The sequence below is a fragment of the Aptenodytes patagonicus genome, chromosome 5 (genome assembly GCF_965638725.1).
Source record: "Aptenodytes patagonicus chromosome 5, bAptPat1.pri.cur, whole genome shotgun sequence".
Lineage (NCBI taxonomy): Eukaryota > Metazoa > Chordata > Aves > Sphenisciformes > Spheniscidae > Aptenodytes > Aptenodytes patagonicus.
Genome location: NC_134953.1, coordinates 50,045,191 through 50,065,945, shown reverse-complemented (window position 1 = coordinate 50,065,945; position 20,755 = coordinate 50,045,191). Strand labels below are relative to the sequence as shown.

The following is a 20,755-nucleotide window of genomic DNA, read 5'->3' as shown; positions in this document are numbered from 1 at the left end:
CAGAAGAAAACTTTTTTCCCCTTTAACAGCTCTGTTTGGCAGTACAGGATATTCCCACCAGAAAGGATGGGAAGATTAATGGCAGTGTTCTGTAGCAACTACAGTTTAAGGACACAGACAAGACTTGACTTTAGAGCATGTGATACACAGCTGGAAAATATCACATTAAGTTCTTGGCACACAAACCCTTTTCAGGCCCAAAATAAAGGCAGAAATCACCAACACAATATACATTTGGCAGTTGCTCCAATTTAATATGCATTAAATCAGGAGAGGTTAGAAACTCTGGACTGTTCCAAGAGCTATTATCAACTCCTTCCCCGTGCTCCTCTCCAGCACTTCCAAGGACATCCTTCCCTCTAGCAGACGGGTGAGGGCCGATACACAGCCATAAAACACCAACGATCCTTCTCAGCTGGTATTTAGCTCCGACATTTCCTGCTGCTTTTTAGGACCTGAAGAAGGGCTTGTGTAAAAGTTTCCTTCTACACACCCAGCCGAGATCTCCCTACCCTCCAGCGGTCTTGCATGGTACCTCCAGGCTTGGGCCTGCCACGGCATGGCTGTCTCCATCCCTCTCCCCTCCTTGCCCTTGGAAAGGTGCAGACTTGCAGCCCCATCCAGGAGCACTGGGGGGTGGCTGTGCCAGGGACTCCCCGGGGCTGCAGGCACAGGCAGCCTCAGGCCACCCCACACCCACTGGCTTGCAGCCCCCGGACCCCCAAGGTAGGCCCGCTCCCCCCTCCACGGAGGGGCAGAGGGCCCCCGTACCTGCCAGCCCTTACCTGCCAGGCAGCTCCTCCCTGGCTCCACCACCACAGAAACACAGGGCTCTCCCCACATTCTAGAAGATGCCCTCCCCTCCCTCCCTCCCTCTCCCCCCAGCCCCTCTTCTCCCCACAGCAGCCACTTCCCCAGGAGAGCAACCCCTGCCCCCAGCCCCACTCCCCTTTGCCCTCTGCAACCTTCCCCCCCCCCCCCCGCCCCCCCCAAATCAGGAGCCTCAGAGAAGAAAGAAACAGGCCAAGGCAAATTTTTTTCCTCCCCTAATAGCAAAATAGATTTCAACTGCTGTAATACAGTAGATTATAAACAGCTCTTCTGCGTGACAGAACACGGTACAGATTGCATACACGGAACCGCTGGTGCCAGGGCCGCGGCCTGTGCACATAGCAGCGTGGGGTGGCTGCTGGGCCATCCTCTGCTTGTGCACCTCTCCCCTGCCACTGCAGGTGAAGGGGCAGCAATGGCTTCTTGGCCGCAGCTGCAAGCACAGGGAGAAGACGAGGCTGAACTTGGCTGGCTTGGAGGTACTGCGGGAAGCCAGTTCATAACCCTGGTGCCGCAGAGCGCGTGGGCTTGATCACAGCTCACTCTGGATCGCCGTCCTTCCAGGCCATCTACATTCAGAAGGTGGGAGCTCAAACAGTTCAGTTTTCCTTTAGCGGGTGGACTGATTTCACATCAACCATGCCATTTCATATTAAAAAAATACATCAGGATTTCCCCCCCTCCCACCACAGCACGTAGCACATGCCTTACTCGGACGGCTGTTGCGGATAGCACACAGTGAGCAGCTCAGATGCAGGACTGCTTCACCTCTGAAGGCTGGAAGCTAAATACCCCAACAGAAAGGACGTACTAGGCGTGACTCTGCACAGGTTCAGTCTTCCTGAGAACAAACTGTTATCTGCATGAAAACCGGGACACATTTCACCATATTAATACCGATTTTTGTGATGTTATTGAGGAAGGAGCTGCAGCTGCACTGGCTGCCACCCAAAAGCTGGAGGCTTCCCACCTCAAAACTGAGGGAGTTACCATGGAAGCAAGCTGCACAATTCTTGTGTTGGGAAGAACCACAAAAACCAGTACATACTATTATTAAGAACTTGTGAAGGGCAGGTTGTGAACCTTCACATCCTCATTATTGACCAGAACACCATATTGCTAGCTCCGGCACTCACAGCCTAAGAGAACTCAAACAAACATGGTATAATTGACTCTAATTAAACAAGCAATGTGCAAAAGACGTAGTATTTCCCCTCCAGTACTCTTGTGAAAAATGAAAATAAGCCCACATTCAAAAGCAATTTAAAAACTGAAAGTAAACCCAATTGTTAATGCCCTGACAGCACAATTACCAGATGCCTTGATCTACAAGGCTAAAAACCTCAACCTTTCAAAAACGAAGACTAGTTCCAACAGCTCAGCACCCCTTTCTGGTTGCCTTTTGCTTGCCAGATGCTCAAGCCCTCAGGCTTCAAACAGCGAGGACGCTGACACAGTAAATGCTGATATTCTTTATTAGGAATATGACAGTGCCAGCTGCGAGGGAAACACCCAAACTTGGCACAGAAGTACCATGATTTGATCTCCTTTTGAGAACACTGAGACAGTAGCAAGACCTGACACAGGCATCAAGACGACAAATCAAGTCCCTAATCCATCACACCCTATTTGAGTGCAGTTACATCGGTACGTAAGTGTTTTGAGCACCACAGCTAAAAAGTACTGGACTGAATTTCATCCTATACTAAGGAGGTGACAAAGCTGTTTGGCCAAAGGGTGGGGTTTGTTTGGTGTTGTGTTTTTTTTTTTCCCCCCAAAAAGGAAGCTTCATTGCTCCAGCACTTCTGTCCCTTCCTCCCACAAAAGGTATGGTGAAAGATTTAGGATTAATCAAACTGAATGAGGATAAAGTAATCCATTTCACTCTCGGGATTTTATACACTAATACTGCCAAGTCTGAGTATCTACACGAACCCCTTCCTCTGAAATAAACCCAACTGTTTCAACAAACAAGTTCTAGTAGGAGGTATTTTCAGAGGAGAGCCACATACGCGAACGCTGTGTTTGGCAAATTTGACCTGACACAGTATCCTTTCTGAAGCGCAGGATTCCTTCTTACAGAAAACTGAAAACCTGGAAGAGTTTAAGTATCGCCTAGCTTTCATGAAATTACTTTTGACTCAGGTTAGTAAAAATAGAAGCCCAAAAGATGGTCTTAAGTGGATTGGGAGACAAGTCCATCAACAGTCCCAATACTGCTGGTATCAAATACCTAGGCTGTAGGTCAGTAAGGAAAAGCTGTTACCAAAAAAGTGCCAATAAAGAACATTTGAGTAATTCAGAAATCCCTGTGACCAAAGTTAAGGTACCTCCATCAGGTTACCCTCCCGCTCCAATAACGGGAGCTGCAGTTCCAGTAAAACTGGAGAGAGACATACCCAGATACTATGTAAGTTCCCTTTTGTGCTTAGCATCTGACAGAACAAGGAAGCTGAAGGGACTCATCCTAATTAATAGATATTGAAACACCGAATTCACATAACGCTTCTCCCTTGAGCGGTGTGTATGGGAGGATGTCCTACCTCTTCAGAAAGAAGAGGGCAATACCTAGGAAACTGATCTTCACCTGAAGTCCCCACGTAAAAGCAGACACAGGCAGATGAAAAAGCAGCTCTGACCCCAGCCACTGCATCAACCCTCATTTTCCACCGAGGGTGTTAGAAGCTGCTACAATACACGTCGGCAAGAGGCACCAAGATGTGCTGGCATATTGAACTGGACATAGCCATTTTGGATGAGAATGTGCTATGTACCTGTAAAGTTGATTGCATTTTCTTACAGTTGGGTCACAGTATTTCAAATCTTTCACACTAAAGAAAGCCTTAACAACTTGTATACCTTAAAGCACCTGCCAAATTAAAGCAAAAGCTCTTTTACAAGTTAATTGTGTTAAAAGAATTGATTATCTGGAGCAAGAGAAAGAGCGAGCTAGAAGAAAAACCTATTCCTCAAGTTGCAAGGGCCTTTGGAGAACAAAAGTGCTGTAAGTCAGTTTGGAACGTAATGAACACAGAGAAAACAAATTTTCACTGTAAAAAGTCATATAAAGACTGCACACACTATGCCCTGCTTCTGAACCTGATTCTCCAATGCAGCCACAAGTAAATTGACAATCCCTTCTTTCTCTGCCCATTTTAAATCTGTAGGCAGCCAACACACAGAATACAGTTCAAAGCCATCCAGGAATACTTTGGCTATTTTCAGAGCAAGGAGGCAAATATCCTGTTGTTCTGCCACTTGTCCACATCATAGCGGCAGACAGGGACACAAAGAATAGAAGTTTTGTAGACACCCCATGACCAAAAGGGAGAAAAAGATTGCAAAAGGTACGGCTAAGGAAGATGGACGGACGCTAACAATGAGCTACTAGCAAATCTGACTAGACTATCTGATGTCCAGAAGAGCAGCAACCTGGGGGGACCCCTGGATGAGTAGGATTCCAGTAGCTCCACCTTCAGCTCAATGTTTTTCTGGCAAGGAAATGGCTCAAAGTAGGATAGCACGTAGTAGATGCTGCCTATGAAGCCCGTGGCAATCCAGGTCAACTGGTTTGCCTCAGCAATGTTTAAAAATTACAGTTTCTCCCCAATAATCAGGAGGCACAACTTCCCTTAGAAAAAGCCCATAGTGAGTTAGGTCATTGGTCCAAATACTTGGAGGACAACTCTGATCTTCTGCGATGATGACACGGCCAGAGCATACACTTTTCACATCTTCATATGACATGACCATGAACGTGGTTTTAAGTAGTCCAGGATCGTGGGCTGCAAAACATGGAGAGGCAGCAAGTTAGTCACAGGCCAACAGCACCAGCTGTGGTGTGGTCTGCCGAAGTCAAATTTCCCTAGCAGGAAAGATCAAAACCGCATTTTCACATCCTGCAACCCTATTCTTATCCTCACTAAACAGTGTGTGGAAGTGCAGCTACAGTCACAAGCTGTTTGCCTGCCATCCGCCTTAACCCTAGTTCTGACGCATCAGCTAAATGCTGTGTCTAGTAGCATATTGTATCAGGAAGCCAGTCATTTACGATGACAAACTCTTAAGTGAGGAGAATCAAAAAATAGTTTGCCCAGGGACATCTTTGCTTAAAACTGAAATCAACTAGGACAGCAAGAAGTTTTATGTAGAACAGAATCTGATGGCAAGAAAATGAGTTCTAAGTCAGAAAGTAACACCAACAAAACCCCAAACTGACCATTTATAGGCAAGCAATTCTCACTGCCACCCACTCTAGCCTGGGAGAGACACAATAGGCTCAGTTTTTGTGAGCCTCCTAGAAAGGCTTCTCCTGACCTCACTGGCCAAGTGCTGCAGTTCCATTCACACAGCCTGAATGGCCTAGCGTACTCTCAAGTAGTGGCTTATGTCCTCAGAAACGTGGGAAAACCACCCTCAGTTTCAAGTAGTGAAATACCATCAGCATAGAAAGAGCACTAATAAAAGCACTTTTGTTAGAAAAAGTTTTACCTAGGTTCTCTAGTTTCTAGACTAAATAACTCCTAATGAACTTATACAGCACACTGCCAGAAAGGCTCATGCCATTTAACTTCTGCCCTGTCCCCACAGCAAGAAAGGACAAGCCACTCGCACGGTCAGTTATCCCACAGGAAAGGTCAGTCACTCACATTTTCCATAGGGCAGTACTGGCGGGCATACCACTCCTGGCTGTAGAGGCAAATGATGACACCTTGGCCCAGGAAGAGGGATGTCCACATGATCACGTTCCAGATGGGCCCTTTCCGACGGTCATTAAGGATGAAGTTGAAGACCACTGGAAAGGGGTAAAACAAGAAGCATCATTCAGAAACAAACTAAGGAATAAAGAATCAAAGACCAGCTGAGTTCACTGGATCTTTCCCTCCCTTCACTTCATCTCTGGAGCAACAAGGCTGCTCCATGAGGTCAGTATAGTGCAAGAAAATCTGATTATGCTTGGCAGTAGAGCAAATACTATGAGTTGATTCTGACATTTACTTCCAAGAGGTTTGCCAACAAGCTGGACCAGCTGCAGGCCTCTGGGGATCAATATTGTTTGTGTCACACTGGTGACCAAGACATGCTAGCAGAGGTGGCCTGGAGTTTATTAGAGCCCTCTAACTCATTCTAGCTCAAAACCCAAAATAAAATGCAAGAGCTTTAACTTCTAAATGGGCTCTCTTCCTCACTGCAGTAGTAAAGTAATACTTGTTTTATGCTATGACTTTAAAGAGGAAGACTTCCAGCCTGCTGACATACACCAATTCAATTCAGGCTTGGCAAAGAAGAAGCAGTGCTATTAAAATGTGTACAGTGTCACATGAACAGCAGTATATCATATATAGCTCCTCTTCCTCCCCATCCATACCTTGCTCATCTCAGTCCCAAGCTTGCAAACCCAGTGTGGGTTATATATACACATATATACACACATACACCTACTGAGCTACTTGGCTGCAAAAATCCATTCACAAAGTTTGGACCCACAGTTCCAACTCTTGGACAAGAAACAGTTCTGTGTGTTAGTGCCTAAAGGATAACTGGCATCAGAAGAGCAAAGCATGCTTGTTTAAAAAAAAGGAAAAAGCCACAAACCCCACAACCCACTCATACACTCTCTCCTGGGAACTTACTTCCAAAGCACATAAACAGGCAAAAGAGAACTGGATAGAAGTAGCCGAAGCAGATGCTCAGAACATATTCGTGCACAGCAGCTGATACTGTGAAGACAGATAGCATAGCTGCTGCTTTGAACTTCTTACCAAAAAACTGGAAGAGAGAAGAATACCAAGCATTATAAGCTATTCTGCTGTGGTTTTAGTTCGGTTGTTTCAACACTTTTTTTTTTTTAACCTGAGCTAAGAACGGCCTCCTGCAGCCAAGAGGCATACATGAAATGCTAAGTGCTTTACAGAGCACCTTGGATTTTAGGTGTTTTTCTTCAGGCGTATTTCTGGTCTCCTGCATAAGTACTCAGGTTGAGCCCACTCATGAAATATCTATCATAGCTCATCAAAATAGTGCAACGTGAGTTCAGACTGTTGAGTCAATTCTTACATTCGTACATCTCAGACCCACATTTTGCACACATTAAGGACTTGGAAATGAGCAATGGATCTCTCAAAACCACAGTGGCTACCCACAACAGCTGAGGCAAGACATTTTTGTGCTTCCCAATGGACAGTGATGCTGCATCTTGACAAATGTACTGCCTTGCCCAGTAGTTAAATGTTTAATTAACAAAACAGAAGAATACATCTGCTTGTTACTCACCCAAAGGAAGTCCCTGTAGGCATAGTAATAGAGCCAGTCATGCACTACCACGTTCCAGGTTCGGTAGTAGTTTGCATAGGAAGTGGAATTCCACCAGTCCTGAAAGCACAGTTGAAGGACTATAAATCTAATTAAGCATAAAACATTCTACAGGTCTTTTCTGGGATATCAAGTTGAAAAATACCTATCAGAATAATACCAAGCTAATATAACAAGTTGCACAATGAAATAATGCTTTCCATTGCACTTTCGACATTCTACTCCATATATCAAAGTTTGGTTTTATCCCAAACTGCAGTGGCTGAGATAAAAGAATAAAAAGAGCGCTAATAGAGTTATTGGATAGGTCTGGTGGCTGGTTTTGTTTGTGCACAGGGTATATTACCTTAAAAACAATTCAGACTGCCAAGGAGAAGTCAGATCTGTTCTACAGCACAGCAACAAACTTAAGCCCTAACAGCATAAAACAAGCAAAACCCTGTGGATGCTTTGTTTGGTAAGACATCTTCAGTTTCCTCCCCTTTCCTTTTCATTAGGAAAATGAACTTTAGAAGCTTTATAAGCTATAACTCCTGCTTCTCACCTTGTAGAACATCCTATCTGCAAAGCGCAGCATCTCAGCAAATGCGTTGAGCCAACAGTGAAGGAATGCAAAGAAAACCAGGAAGAGAATCAGTACACCTACAAACAAGATAGATTCAGACCGGTTTTGTAGTGTTTTTTCTCAGCTATAAGCAAGAGCATGTAACGCAGTCAAGACTGTTCTATAGGCACTGACAGATGAGCTTTGTGCTACCTACACAAAAAAAGTAAAAGTATTCCAGTTTCTCACCACACCAGGCCATGCTTACCCCAGAGGGCAATAGCAAGGCTGCCACAGAGCCTAGAACTTGGCTTTGAAGACAGTTAAATTCAAACCCAAGCTTTTATTTTGTGCCGCTGACTCTAAGTTTGACACCATAACGTTGAAGTCTGCCCACAAAACCTCCTTTGCTGATCTTTGACTGTCATGAATGCATCTCATACCAAGCGCTTCCCCTCCCTTCCGCCTCTTCCATAGATATAGTCACTCATGAATCCGGGTCTTACCTGGCAGAATGGAATTGAAGATGCAGAGGACCAGCCCTCGAAGACTGAAGGTTTCTTGACTACTGTTGCGAAACTGAGGAATGCAGAGTCTCACAAAGATGTAGTAGGCATAGAAAAGCGAACCAAGCACCTGGAACAAAAAAAAGTCTGACTCCGTAAGAGAAACGCACAATTAGCACATCACCACTTGACAGCTCTAGGAGAGGAACAGCAGCTGCCAACACAAGTCAAAGTAATTTATGTTACATTGCTGCTAATAAACTTCCCTAAGGGTCCAGACAGAAAGTAAGCCACAGCCATCTCTGCAGCACATTGACAGCCAGAAGCAAAATCAACTTGTCTTTTCTACTACAGCAGGTGTAAGTTTCTCCTAGACCTACCAACTCAGAAGTTATGACACAGAAGATTTGTGCCAATGCCAAAGTAAGTGGGGAAAGTACCCTGTGATCTAGGTTTGAGACAAGGGCAGAAATACTTGAAAAATACTTACTGTAGTTAAATCTAATATTAAAGCTTACTTTTCTTTTATCTCAAAGGAGACGCTTACAGGCCAAATCACCTCAGGCCTTCTCTGGCTCATGAACCCATGTTCTGGAAGTTGAGGTCAAAATGCAAGTCACTGCTTTAAATACTCTGACTGCTGTAAGCCAGGTGTGTGCTTTGTCACCCTCTTTTGTCAAAGAACAAGCAGCCAAAGGCCTTTTCATGCTTCGTGTTTGGGGGTTTTTTGGGTTTTTTTTTTTACTGTTTTGCTTTTTTAAACCATGAATCCATTGTGTGACAGTAAAAGTTTCAATCGTGCAAAGCCATTACTTGGAAACACATCCACAAGAAGCAACTGAAGCTCATGTCCAGACAAATATGAAGATCAGGTCAACCTTGAGCTCAAATAAGCACTGAAGATTTGAACTCCAGGCCTCATTATTTCAAAATTGGTCTGAATATCTGCAGGCGGGTAGGTAGCTGTGCCAGTACAATACAATACAGCATCAGTGTAAAGGAAGAGGGCCAGAGCATGGATATTGCGCTCCACACACACATGCAGCATTTGTTTGCATGGAATGGAGTCCAAAGGCTTGTTTAAGCAAGGATTTTTTTTTTTTTTTGACACCACCATTAGTGCAGCAAGATCACTTTCTTTTTTTCCTCACTAAAAAGTATTCTTCTCTGGTAAGCCCCCACCAAGGAAACAGTGATTTAATGCCAAAGGGAGAACTGTTTAGCAACACAGTTTAGATGATCTCTGAAAGTGCATTCTTCAGAAAGCTGCAGTACTCACCTGTGCAAACTTGGTAGCTACATAGCCCCATCTTATCATGGGATTCCTAGGAAAGAGAACATGTGATATCATATCTAAATAGGACCTCAAAGCAGCAAAAACCTCCCTTCAGTTATTGATTCTACTGACCTATACTCTGAAAAAAAAAGTTTTTTGATTTCCAGAGTTCTTAATCTCCTGACATAGAAGAGAGATCTGCCCAAACTGCTGGTTCCTACTTTCAACTACAGCAGGACAACTATGGCAATTCCATAAATGGAAAAGTATCTGGAGGGCAGCATTACACAATTACGTAGGAGGTGGCGATCTGCCCAATAGCCACATAAAGGACTGCTGACTTGACACTGTCAAAGTGCAACCCAGCAAAGTACAGAAAAGTTTGGGAGTTCCCAGTTTTAAAGGCTTCAGCCTACCTCCTCAAAACTCAAGAGACAGGGCTGCTTATTAGCACCACATAAAACAACACACAAGCCTACTACAGGAACTGTGTGTCACTAGATATTGAGTAGCAAGTGCTTAATTTGTTTCACTTCAAGTGCACTTCCCAAAGAAATAAAACCAGAACTGTAAAGTCAAAATACTATTAGCGTTACAGTGAGTTTTCATGACCAAGTCCTGCTCTTGCCAGGCTACTGACTTAACCACATCTTTATGAAAGCTCTAACTCATAAATTGAATAGATCACATTAAGGGATGCTTAACGTTGGCTTCAGTTTTTAGACTACTTTAATGTTCTATTAGTGTTGCTCACATTACCTGGGATAGTTGTCTCTGTAGATGAGGGTGGGAGCAAAGAGGAAATACAGGTATTGAGAAATTCTGGGAATAGGTACTGTGCCTGGAAGAGGGGAAGATAAAAAAAGAACACTCTGCAATCCTTCTGCTTACTGAAGGTTCGGTTTCCCCAGTACCCTCTCACAACATACAACCCTTATCACCTCAAAAAAACATCAGTCTGGAACTAAAGGTATGGGATTTGCAGAGAATAAAACAAACTAGATTTATCAGATGGAATCGCCCCCCCATGAAGCATAGTTAACAAGTGAGGGTGACTAACAGGTAGTGCAGTGCTAACACCGTGATATCACATTTCCTTTCCTCCTAGGAAAGATGAAGCTGCAAGGCCTGTATCAACATGTGGGTTCATGTTCAGTTCTGGCATGCCTTGCTGAAATAGCTTCTGTGCTTTTACAATTGCTGTCATTTTGACTAGAGCACTGAACTGGGGGTGTGCAGGCAGCCTCTACACACCTTTTTCTCCTAAAAGCAGAAATAAGGAGTCCTGTTGGAGCAAGACTTAAGACACAGATGACTTCAACCTGAACACAAGACAGTCTAGCTCATTGCCTAATACCAAATGAAAAGGTTCAGGCTGAAATTATGATGCAGAAGGTCAGCCTAGAGCCTCATCACCTGCCCATCCAAAGTCACCTACTCAAATCCTACCTCTCCAATTCATGAGGACAGCTCAAAGCAATGGAGGGAAAACAAGAGCTGGTTATGCACTGCTGTCAAAAAAAGTAGGGCAAGTTACTCACTGGACTTGTCCTTTACAGAGGACAGGACTCTGGGTACGTTCTCCCGGACGAATGAATGAGCCTTCATAACAAGACGAACCTGTAAGACCGACAGAGTATCAGTTTAATATTCTCACTTTCTCAACTTCCCAATAAAGACTGGATCAAGGATTTTAAGGCAACACCTTTAACATCTTGGTTTCTCTCCAATTTACCCCTTTTACAAGGAAAGGGCTGCTTCCTCTGCCCACAAGCCTGTTTAACCAACATGAATTTAAAACACTGCCAGGTGAAATGCACAGTAACAATCATGAGTCAGGAGAGTCAAAACACATCTCATTTACACTCACAGGACCACAGCATACACAAGGACTCCGAATCACACCAGTAAGTCACTAAACAATTAACATTAACTGAAAATTGAAGCAAAAAACCCCTTATCCTTTTCAATAGGCCAGTATGTTTCAAAGTCATGAAACTGACTCCTTGAAGTTAGATGTGTTCTACAACAACTACCACTACATTGGAATAAGGTGGTGCCCCACATAAATAGTCCCTGAAGGACCAAAAGGAGGGCTAGTCCAAAGTTAATTCTTCAAGCCTACACTCTCATCTCTGACCGCCCTTGTTTTAACCTGATGGTCTGACCAGTCCTCCACACTCTTGCACTCTTCCGCCCCTTCCCCCGAAAAAGAAAATTCTACTTTCAATAAAGTTCTGACAACAAGACAAAGACAGTTGCTTTTTGGGAACAGAAAGGGAAACAGGAAGAACTTGTTGACTATGTACTTGCCTTTTTTTTTTTTTTTTTTTTTAAGAGGAATGTTACAGCTTCCTTGTGAACTATGGCACAACAGGTTCTTAAAATTGTTTTTAAGCATTTAGCATCCACAAGACAACTAGAAATAAATGGAATTTCAGCCTTGAAGAATGTTCAGAAAAAAACCACAGTAAAATCTTAAATACAGGGTAAAAAACCCAAGTGGTTTCCAGGTCAAAATGAAGTTTACTATCTACTTTTTCTCATTAGACTTGCTGCATGTAGGTCTATCTTCAAGTCAAAGACAAACTCCATCCACAGGCCTGGCTTAATTTAATGAATAAAAGCAACACTTGACTCCTTAGGAAAAAGGACCCTTTCCATTTTGAAAACAAGATTCAGTGTATCCAAAGATACCGGGTAGGGACCTACCTGTTCCAGTATTACAATAAAACGGGAAGCCGGAGGCAGGGCATATGATACAGCAATATAGGTTGGTCCAAATCCAAGCCCAGCTGTTTGGAAGAGCGTGAACAACATCCCATAGAAGAGAGAGTGGAGTACACGATGGGAGGAACTGCAGTAGCCTTGGGCCCACCAGACAAAAAGGTTGTATGGAACGATAACTGTGGCACAGAACATGCACAGCCAAGTACAGAAGACAACTGGGAACTTCCCAAAAACAAAGACCAAGAGATCAAATCCTAGGACCAGCCTAGAAGGCACAAGGAAAGAGACAATATTCAGCGTCCACTGTTTCATTAGAAATACTTCTACTCCACTAAGTGGCTACAAAATGCAAAGCTTCCAGATCATAATTGTTTGACAGTCTAGATAGAAGTGACTGTGGCAATTTTCAGCTCAGAAACAGAGGGCTGTCTGTGGCAGAGTTAAATGACCACCCACAAGCACATCAGAAAATAATAGATGAAGGACTCATGCCATCAATGCTGTCAGGCACAGCTTACCTTCAAATCCCACAGGGCTTAAGCACATCTTTAAGATCAGCACGTGCTTTAACAGTAAGCTCAAGCTCATCCCTGCTAAGAACAAGCACGTGACTAAACGATCCACTGCTGAACCAGGGTCCAAAAGAGCTTTTGGGGAACACTCCCAAGACATCATTACTGTTCGGTTAAGAATCAGTTCTTCCCAGGAGTTTAACACCTAAAGAGGCTTTTTCCCACCTCTATAGGCGTGAGGTATTTTAACATCTAGCACTGAAACCTAATTTAATTCTGCTTTGTGAAAACTGTAGGCATTCCACATGGATTCAGTTCAGAAGTCACCCAAAAGACTTAGGGTCATTAGATGGTCAGTCCAAATATGTCCATGTGGTGTGCACCTGGTCCTTTATTTCATTAGTCAAGCTTAAAACACAAGGACATAAACAAAAGGATGTTCAACCTTACTGGCTATCAAAGTCACCAGAGCTTACTCTTACTCATAAGCAGCTCTTCTGAACCAAGGTCAGAGGAGAAGGTAGTACAGACTACACCAACACAATTTATTTGTTCTCATGTGGAGGCTCAATTGCAAATTGGATCCAAATTATCAGATCTAGCTGAGAACATAGCAGTGATTTTTTTTTTTTTAAAGTAATCAGAGATTCCAGCCCTATTAGTTGATTTTCGAGTTAAATACCTATTCTCCCCCAGTGTCCATACACCATTAAGTTAGGATCAGCTAAACAATATTCAATAGTGCATGAGCCTGTTCTTATACCTAGACAAGAGGGACAATGATTATAATCAAGATAGAGCTCTAGTTTTGTACACTGAAAATCAGATAATCAGCAAGATAAACATGTAATCCTACTTGTGTACATGGGATACAGCTTGCCAAAAAGATGCTATTTAAAGCAACAAGCGAGCGTGAGGAAAGCAGTCTTTCACAATCTTGTTCAGAACTGGCTACCTACAAAGCACAATCTTAACAGAGGCTGTGCCAGTATCCTTGAGATTTTTTCCCCAGGAAAAACAAAAAGTTCTATTTTTATTTAAGCACAAGTACAGTGTTCCAGAACTGACATTTTTAAACAGAGGAAGGACTGCTGAAGTATTTAAAGTTTTTCTAAACACACTCCTCCTTCAAGCAACGCAAGCAGCTGAAAGCTACTGTTTCATTAAATATATTCAACTAGAGCAGTCCACATTCGATAATGACCCCTCCCTTTTGCCAGCCTTGTGATGAATAAGCACATTAGGCCGAACTGTGCTGGCAATAATTCTCATGGAATACACCAATCTGTAGGATTTCTCTAACATCTAGCTATCTGATTTGAAATTACTATATCCCCTCAACAGGAATTCCAGCATATATTTTAAGTATGTCAAATTGAAACCCCCCCTTCCAACAACATCCCAAGGAAAGATTCCCCCTTCTTTCTTCACCATTCTGCAGTTTCATGTACTTCTGGTGCTTTGGAATCAAGCATTTCCCTGCCCTGGTCCCTGTCTTTCCAAAGCATTCTTACCTTCCTTCATCAATGAAGTCTACTAAAAGTGTGCTGAGGATGAAGACAATGAGAAGAGCGATGAACATGTGGTAGATCGTCCTGATGTGACTCACTTCAAACAGCTCACTAAGAGAGAGATTCGAATGCTATCAGGCCATTCGCGCGTAGCACATCACACCTCCAGTATGTTAGCTTTCAAAGTGTTTCACAGTAAGGTAAGATGACATCACTGCCATCTCAATTCAAAAGACTGAAGTTAACGCACAATTTGGGTGCCAGTCTACACAGACACTTCCTCGGTTTATCCTCAGATAAAAGATAATTAGCCATTATCTTAGTGGTACTGAGAGGACTGTAATTAAGGTTTACATTTCAGAAGCTTGCAAGCTGTAGTAGAGATGTTTTAGAAAGAAACAGAGAAGTTTAGACGGATTAGTCCACAGGGGTTTGAACATAAGACCACGCATGGTGGTGGTGAGAGTACCTCAAAGCAATGGCTAGCTAGTTTGCTATCAAGGGTATTTTCAGTCAATTTAATGGAAAATGTGAAGTTAAGTTACTCACTCCAAGAGGGACCTTCTGGCAGTAAAGATCTTCCCATGTTCTGGAGGGGCCCTCAAAGTCCTGCAAAGAGGAGAACATTTGAGACAAGAAAGGAAACAAGGCTTCCAGGAAACATAACCTTGTTATAGGGACAGCTTGAAACTGACTTACTTGGCTTTGTGCAGTTCCTTCTCTGAGCAGGAAGCTGGGAAGAGGGAAGCTGAAGATGAGGAGTCTAGGAGTACTGATTTTGCTACCAAACTGTTCACAAACTCTGTGAAGTGACTGTCCACTTCCTTCATGAAAGCTGGCTTCAATTGCTGATAAGAGTAAACACAGAGCAGAAGATTGTTTAACTCTCTGGATACATTTTCGTAAAATATTTATATTCCTTTTTATCACAGAGCAGGACAGAGCAAGGCATCAAGAAAGACATTCCTGTACCATCTGCCAACAGTTGGAGCCAACTTGGACAAGATCAGGGGCTTATCCTGGCCTGTTCACACACCTCAGGCCAGAGGACTTTGAATAATATTTATCTCCTCTATCAGATGCAACACAGAGGAGCAAAGTAAACATAATGATCTTCATATATATGTCTGGAGTATCAGGTATTTCACATATTTTATGGTGCCAAGAAGGCTGAGCTAAACTTAATACGTGAGCCCCAGAAAACATTTCTCAACTTTAACCCATTACATCCTTAGCATACAAAACAAATACAAGATTTACTTTTTAGCCCATCTAGTGTTACTGAGGGAAAAACAGACCTTTTCATACTTGTGGCTAAGCAATCACCATTGATGTTCTCAGGCATTAATGCAGAAGCGATCTCAATGATGTGAGTGCAGGAAAAAGGACCAAATTTACCCTTCCACTGCTACCACTGTTTGGATGGAAACTTTCGTGTACCACTGAAGTTACAGAACGCACAGAAAATTTCCACTAAAGCAACAGAATAGGGTAACATTGCTAAGCATTAAGACTGAGCAGTCAGAGAGACAAAACTGGTATGCAGCAAGACTGAAGTTCAAGAATTCAGGGGATCAAATATCCCAGTTGAATCTTCTACGCTCCCTTTTCTTCAGACAGCTTTACATAGGTTATCTGCTCTAGCACAGCCAGTTGTGACAAAGTTGCACCATTTTTAGCCTATTCATATTTTTCTTCTCTCATTTTATCAGACAAAGGCAACTTCTGAAACATCTGGTTTACTAGAGACCTCGACTTCTAAGGGTGCATGAAAAACCACCGATGAGCATCCCCCTCTCTACCATCTTTTTGGCAAAAATGCACTGATACAGTACAAAAAAAAAAAAGGAGATAATCAGCTGTGGATAAAGCATAGGCCACCCTGGTCAAAGACTGCTTGCTTCACCTGATAAAGAGTTTCTTTTCTAGAAAGGAAAACATTACTTAACCCTCCCAATAATAAGTTATCCAGACAAGGACTATAATTCATCTTCAAAAGGCAGATTGTAAAATGCTAAGATGTTTTCGTATTCCTTTTGTCTTGCCTGAAAACTAGCACGTGTAATTCATTCCTGTACTTTCCTGTCTGCAATATAGTTGGATCTGCTATTTAGTCTCATAACATGAACTTTCAAAGACCTGACCTCCCACACCCCACGTAGAGTTTTTAAAACTGGATGCATTTAGAAGAAACTGAGTAATAAAATGGTCAAAGTTACTTATTTCTGCAGAAAGTGCTACACTGAGTTTTGTATAGCTCTTCGCTGTGGTGCAAATTCTCTTACTCTTTATATGTAGAGAGGATCCTGAGATTTGCACAGTGGCGTGTTATTCTTATGACTAGAAAAAAGCAGGCAAAATTAATTCCCTTAAGGAAAGAAAAAGGCAACATGCATTCACGGTATTTCAGTGAGAACTTTGGGAATCTAAAGATCCTAAGATCTCTAGCACTTCAGAAGACAGTGATTTACAAGACTTCCGAGAATTCAGTTCCTTAATGTCAAGTCCTCAGACACCAAATGGTTTTCCCAATACCTGAGCCTTGTGATGAAGCATGGCTGAAAGCTAACCCCCGAGTTCCTGAACTGAATTCCCGAATTCTGAATAAGCCTTTCGAGAACACTCTGCCAGATAGCCATCGTCTTCAGCACAGGAGATAAGCAAGTTTCAAGAAATGACTTCAAATCTAATTGCATACTGTGTTTTGGTTTTTTAATGCAAGCGTCTACTAGCAACATTTGTCTGACCATCCTTTTGCCTGGGATTTTTCAAGTTTGCCTCCAGATTCAAGGTCCAAGTCTTCCTACATGATTAATCATATTATGAGTATGAATAATCCTCCTTCCTACATATTATTTCATCTAGTCTTCCTACTGATCAGCTGCTTAACAAACACGTATGTTTCCCTGATCACCTTCAGAATTCCCAACTGCTACCTACTTTCTAATCTTTAAGGCTGAAAAGTAACAAAACCAAGAAATCAATTTTCAAGGAGGGAAAGAAAGAGCCTGGAAGTTGTGGACAAAAATGATGCTTCTCAAAAAGGCATTTGTGACACTTGAGCTCATTTGTCAGTAGGTGTTTATGTTTCAGTGCCTAACTATTATGCTAAAGAAAGCTGGAGCAGCATTGTTTTTGCTAAAAAGGAACAAGCACAAGGTCTAAGAAAAGAAGGAAAAGCCAGATAACTGAAACAGGATCTGTTAGCTCTAAGCTGCAGCAGTGATACGTTTGCCTCTTACATAGACCTCTTTCCACAGCTATGTTTTAAGGAGTCTATTTCCACTGATGGACACTTGTCATCCATGATATATCCTTCATTTCCAAGCACACTTGGATTGAATTTATACAATAGATCACCCAAAAAACTAAGCTAAAAAGCCCTCTCTAGAAGCAAAACTTGTAGGCTAACAAAATATATTAATAGATGATGAATTCTTACAAAATGCTACTAATACGACAACAGCCAAGTAGTAAGTTTAACTCTCTGTCCTGGTTTCGGCTGGAAGAGAGTTAATTTTCTTCCTAGTAGCTGGTATAGTGCTGTGTTTTGGATTTAGGATGAGAATAATGTTGATGACACACCGATGTTTTAGTTGTTGCTGAGCAGTGCTTACACTAGTCAAGGACTTTTCAGCTTCCCATGCTCTACCGACTGAGAAGGCTGGAGGTGCACAAGAAGCTGGGAGGGGGCACAGCCAGGACAGCTGACCCAAACTGGCCAAAGGGACATTCCATACCATGTGACGTCATGCTCAGTACATAAACTGGGGGAAAGCTGGCCGGGGGGGCCGCTGCTCAGGGACTGGCTGGGCATCGGTCGGTGGGTGGTAAGCAATTGCATCGTGCATCACTTGCTTTGTATATTCTTATTCTTATTATTACTATTATTATTAGGATTTTATTTTATTTCAATTATTAAACTGTTCTTATCTCAACCCACGGGTTTTCTCACTTGTGCTCTTCCAATTCTCTCCCCCATCCTGCTGGAGGGGGAGAGTGAGCAAACGGCTGTGTGGTGCTCAGTTGCCGACTGAAGTTAAACCACGACACTCTCCTCAGATTGTCTTGTATTTCCTGCCATGAGACCACATAAACCCAGAAGACTCTGAAGTCAAGATGCATCAGAACTTTACATTCCTCCTGTTTCATAGTGGTCAGATCCAGAGAGACCTCTTGAAACAGAAGCTGCAGTAGGAGAAAGAGCAGATTAACATTTAACTTAAAAACATTTTTCCCCTATTTGGCAGCTGCCAGTATAGAATAAACAAGCTTCACCAGTGCTTAATGAAACAGAAGCTCTTAGGAGCTGGCTACTGTTAGATATTGCTTTTCTGGGAGGCAGAGAAGAAGATGTCTCTGCGAGAGATGTGGACTTGTTCCTTTAAAAACAGGAGGAAAAAAAAAAAACACAAAACCACACCATTGAGTACTTTGGAACTACAACCTGTAACAGAAGACATTGGTGCCCTCTGGTACAGCCTGCTTTTACAGCATGCATGCACATATCCCTACCAAAAAAGTCAAATAGAAATTCCTGCTCCTCTTGGACTGCTCAGATTCCCATGCCAAACAAAGCACTATTCATTCCTATCAAAACCCTGTCTTTTTTTAAAGTCTCTCCCCTTTTTTTCAGCCTACTCTCCTCTCAGCAAGAGTTTAACAGAAATTATTTCCTTAAGCTACCTCTTCCCTTTAGTTAGCACTCTGCTGAGATTGCCTCCTCCTAATACAACCTTCCAGGGCTGATACCAACATATGCATGTGTTTGCATTGGGAGAGCAAGGCATGAGTTCTCATTAGATTAAATAAAATACAACCAGTGCATAGACCCTACAGTAATTACAATTCCTGTACAACAAAACTGCACAACGTATCATGCTATATTATCAACTATTACTACTACTGGAATTCTCTGCAATAAAATGAAGCAAGAGTGCAGGATGATTTGACCTGAAGAACATGCATGCTACAAAACAATGACCAACAAGGAGCGTGCAGTTCATTGTTAGCTAACTTCATTTAATTTGGGCATAAATCACCTTAGCATAAGCTAAGACAATGGCAGCTCACACAGACACAGATTACGCTGGAAATAGCCAGTGCTATTTCCTTTGAGGATATTACTCACTGACAAAAAGAGTGGGATCAAGGCTCAGGAAGGTCATCTCCACAGCCAGGGCAACAGAAGCTGTGGGATACAGGCTACGCGCTGCCTTTTACTCAATGGATAACAGGACACAGAGCATTTTAAAGACTAAATATTCAAGCAGGCTAGCTGATAATCACACTGCAAAAAGTTAGTGGTGAGGGAAGTTCCATTTTATTTACAGGCCTCAAAGTTCATTCTTATCTTTGGACTTCAACCTATCGGGGTCAAGTAAGACAGAACTGCATTTGATAATACTACCTCCCCTGTGCAAAGTCAGAAGAGAGGAAGAGGAGAGAAAGAGAGTTGGATAAAAAAGTCACTGCACTCAAGCTATGACTGAAGAGGGATATTTGTGTTCCAAGACTAGTGACTCTCCAAAAGACGTTCAGGGTCAATTATCCCACTCCTCCCCACAAGCAAGCATTAGAGTATATTTACCTCAGCTTCTGCTATTAGCTGCATTTTCCTTGTTATCACATGGTCGACATCAACCCGGCCTAAGGAAGGAAAGCAAATATTTAACATTTGTATTTTCAGTGATGTGAGCTGCATGTCTAAGAACACAGAAAGCACAACATACAATAGCTCAGACACTGATTTTTCATTAGTGCTTCTGACTTCTAGTAACATCCCAGTAAGTTCAAAACTAAGCTGCAGGAAATTCATAAGCTATGACCAGGTATTTTAAACAGCCATTTAGGATCACAGCACTATAAGGCAGTCAACAGCTGATAACATGCTGCATTTTTATTTTCCATCAGCAACTTTGCAAATCTTCCCAAGGTCCCTAAACATATTCAGCCTTGAAACAGCAATTAGAACAACCCTTAGAAGGTCATATCCAAGTATGCTGATCTTTTATCAGAGTTTTATCTTACACACAGTGAACTAGGCGTAAGATTAGGTTGTCTGGAGGTCTCTACATTGCCAATAGACAAGGCAGTCAAGTCACGACTATCTGTAAAATACCGTAACCAGCTCTGAGATAGGCTAAATGGCAAGTTGGAAAGTTATCCTGTGTTCAAACCTGGCTACTCCCACTCCTTTCATCCCCCAGGAGAAGCGCTAGATATCAGTCTATATTCCTCAGTATGTTTCATTGCTTAAGCAAACAGTCAGGTCTAACCATGCCACAAACATCATCTGACTTTTACCATTACTAATACCATTGGCTAATATGTAAAGCCTCAAATACCACCTTTCTTTTGCATAAAGAACTATACACATCTGAGATGCCTCTATTACATCAAAAGGAACAACATACACAAATCAGACATTTCAGACTAGTTAAGTTTTAAGACAAGGTTTGTCTGCAATGGTTGTAGAGTGCTGGCAAGCCAGCTGGTGTTTCACTTCTCCAGTAAGAATGACAAAACAGAAG

The 20,755-nt window shown here is 42.6% G+C and overlaps 1 protein-coding gene across 6 annotated transcripts in view; it reads right to left on the bottom strand.

Moving 5' to 3' along the window:
* Positions 1-1,016: 1,016 nt before the first annotated feature.
* Positions 1,017-20,755, bottom strand: part of SOAT1 (sterol O-acyltransferase 1) — a 32,757-nt gene continuing 13,018 nt past the window's right edge. For all 6 annotated transcript variants that reach the window (XM_076339667.1, XM_076339664.1, XM_076339666.1 and 3 more), the window contains exons 3-16: positions 19,813-19,871; positions 14,922-15,070; positions 14,772-14,831; positions 14,226-14,333; positions 12,182-12,464; positions 11,011-11,089; positions 10,229-10,310; positions 9,473-9,518; positions 8,194-8,323; positions 7,688-7,785; positions 7,105-7,203; positions 6,465-6,600; positions 5,481-5,626; positions 1,017-4,616 (exon numbers count right to left, since the gene is read on the bottom strand). In XM_076339667.1, coding sequence (XP_076195782.1) covers positions 4,560-4,616; positions 5,481-5,626; positions 6,465-6,600; positions 7,105-7,203; positions 7,688-7,785; positions 8,194-8,323; positions 9,473-9,518; positions 10,229-10,310; positions 11,011-11,089; positions 12,182-12,464; positions 14,226-14,333; positions 14,772-14,831; positions 14,922-15,070; positions 19,813-19,871 — 1,532 coding nt within the window. In that variant the 3' untranslated portion in view covers positions 1,017-4,559. The remainder of the gene's footprint in view (positions 4,617-5,480; positions 5,627-6,464; positions 6,601-7,104; positions 7,204-7,687; positions 7,786-8,193; positions 8,324-9,472; positions 9,519-10,228; positions 10,311-11,010; positions 11,090-12,181; positions 12,465-14,225; positions 14,334-14,771; positions 14,832-14,921; positions 15,071-19,812; positions 19,872-20,755) is intronic.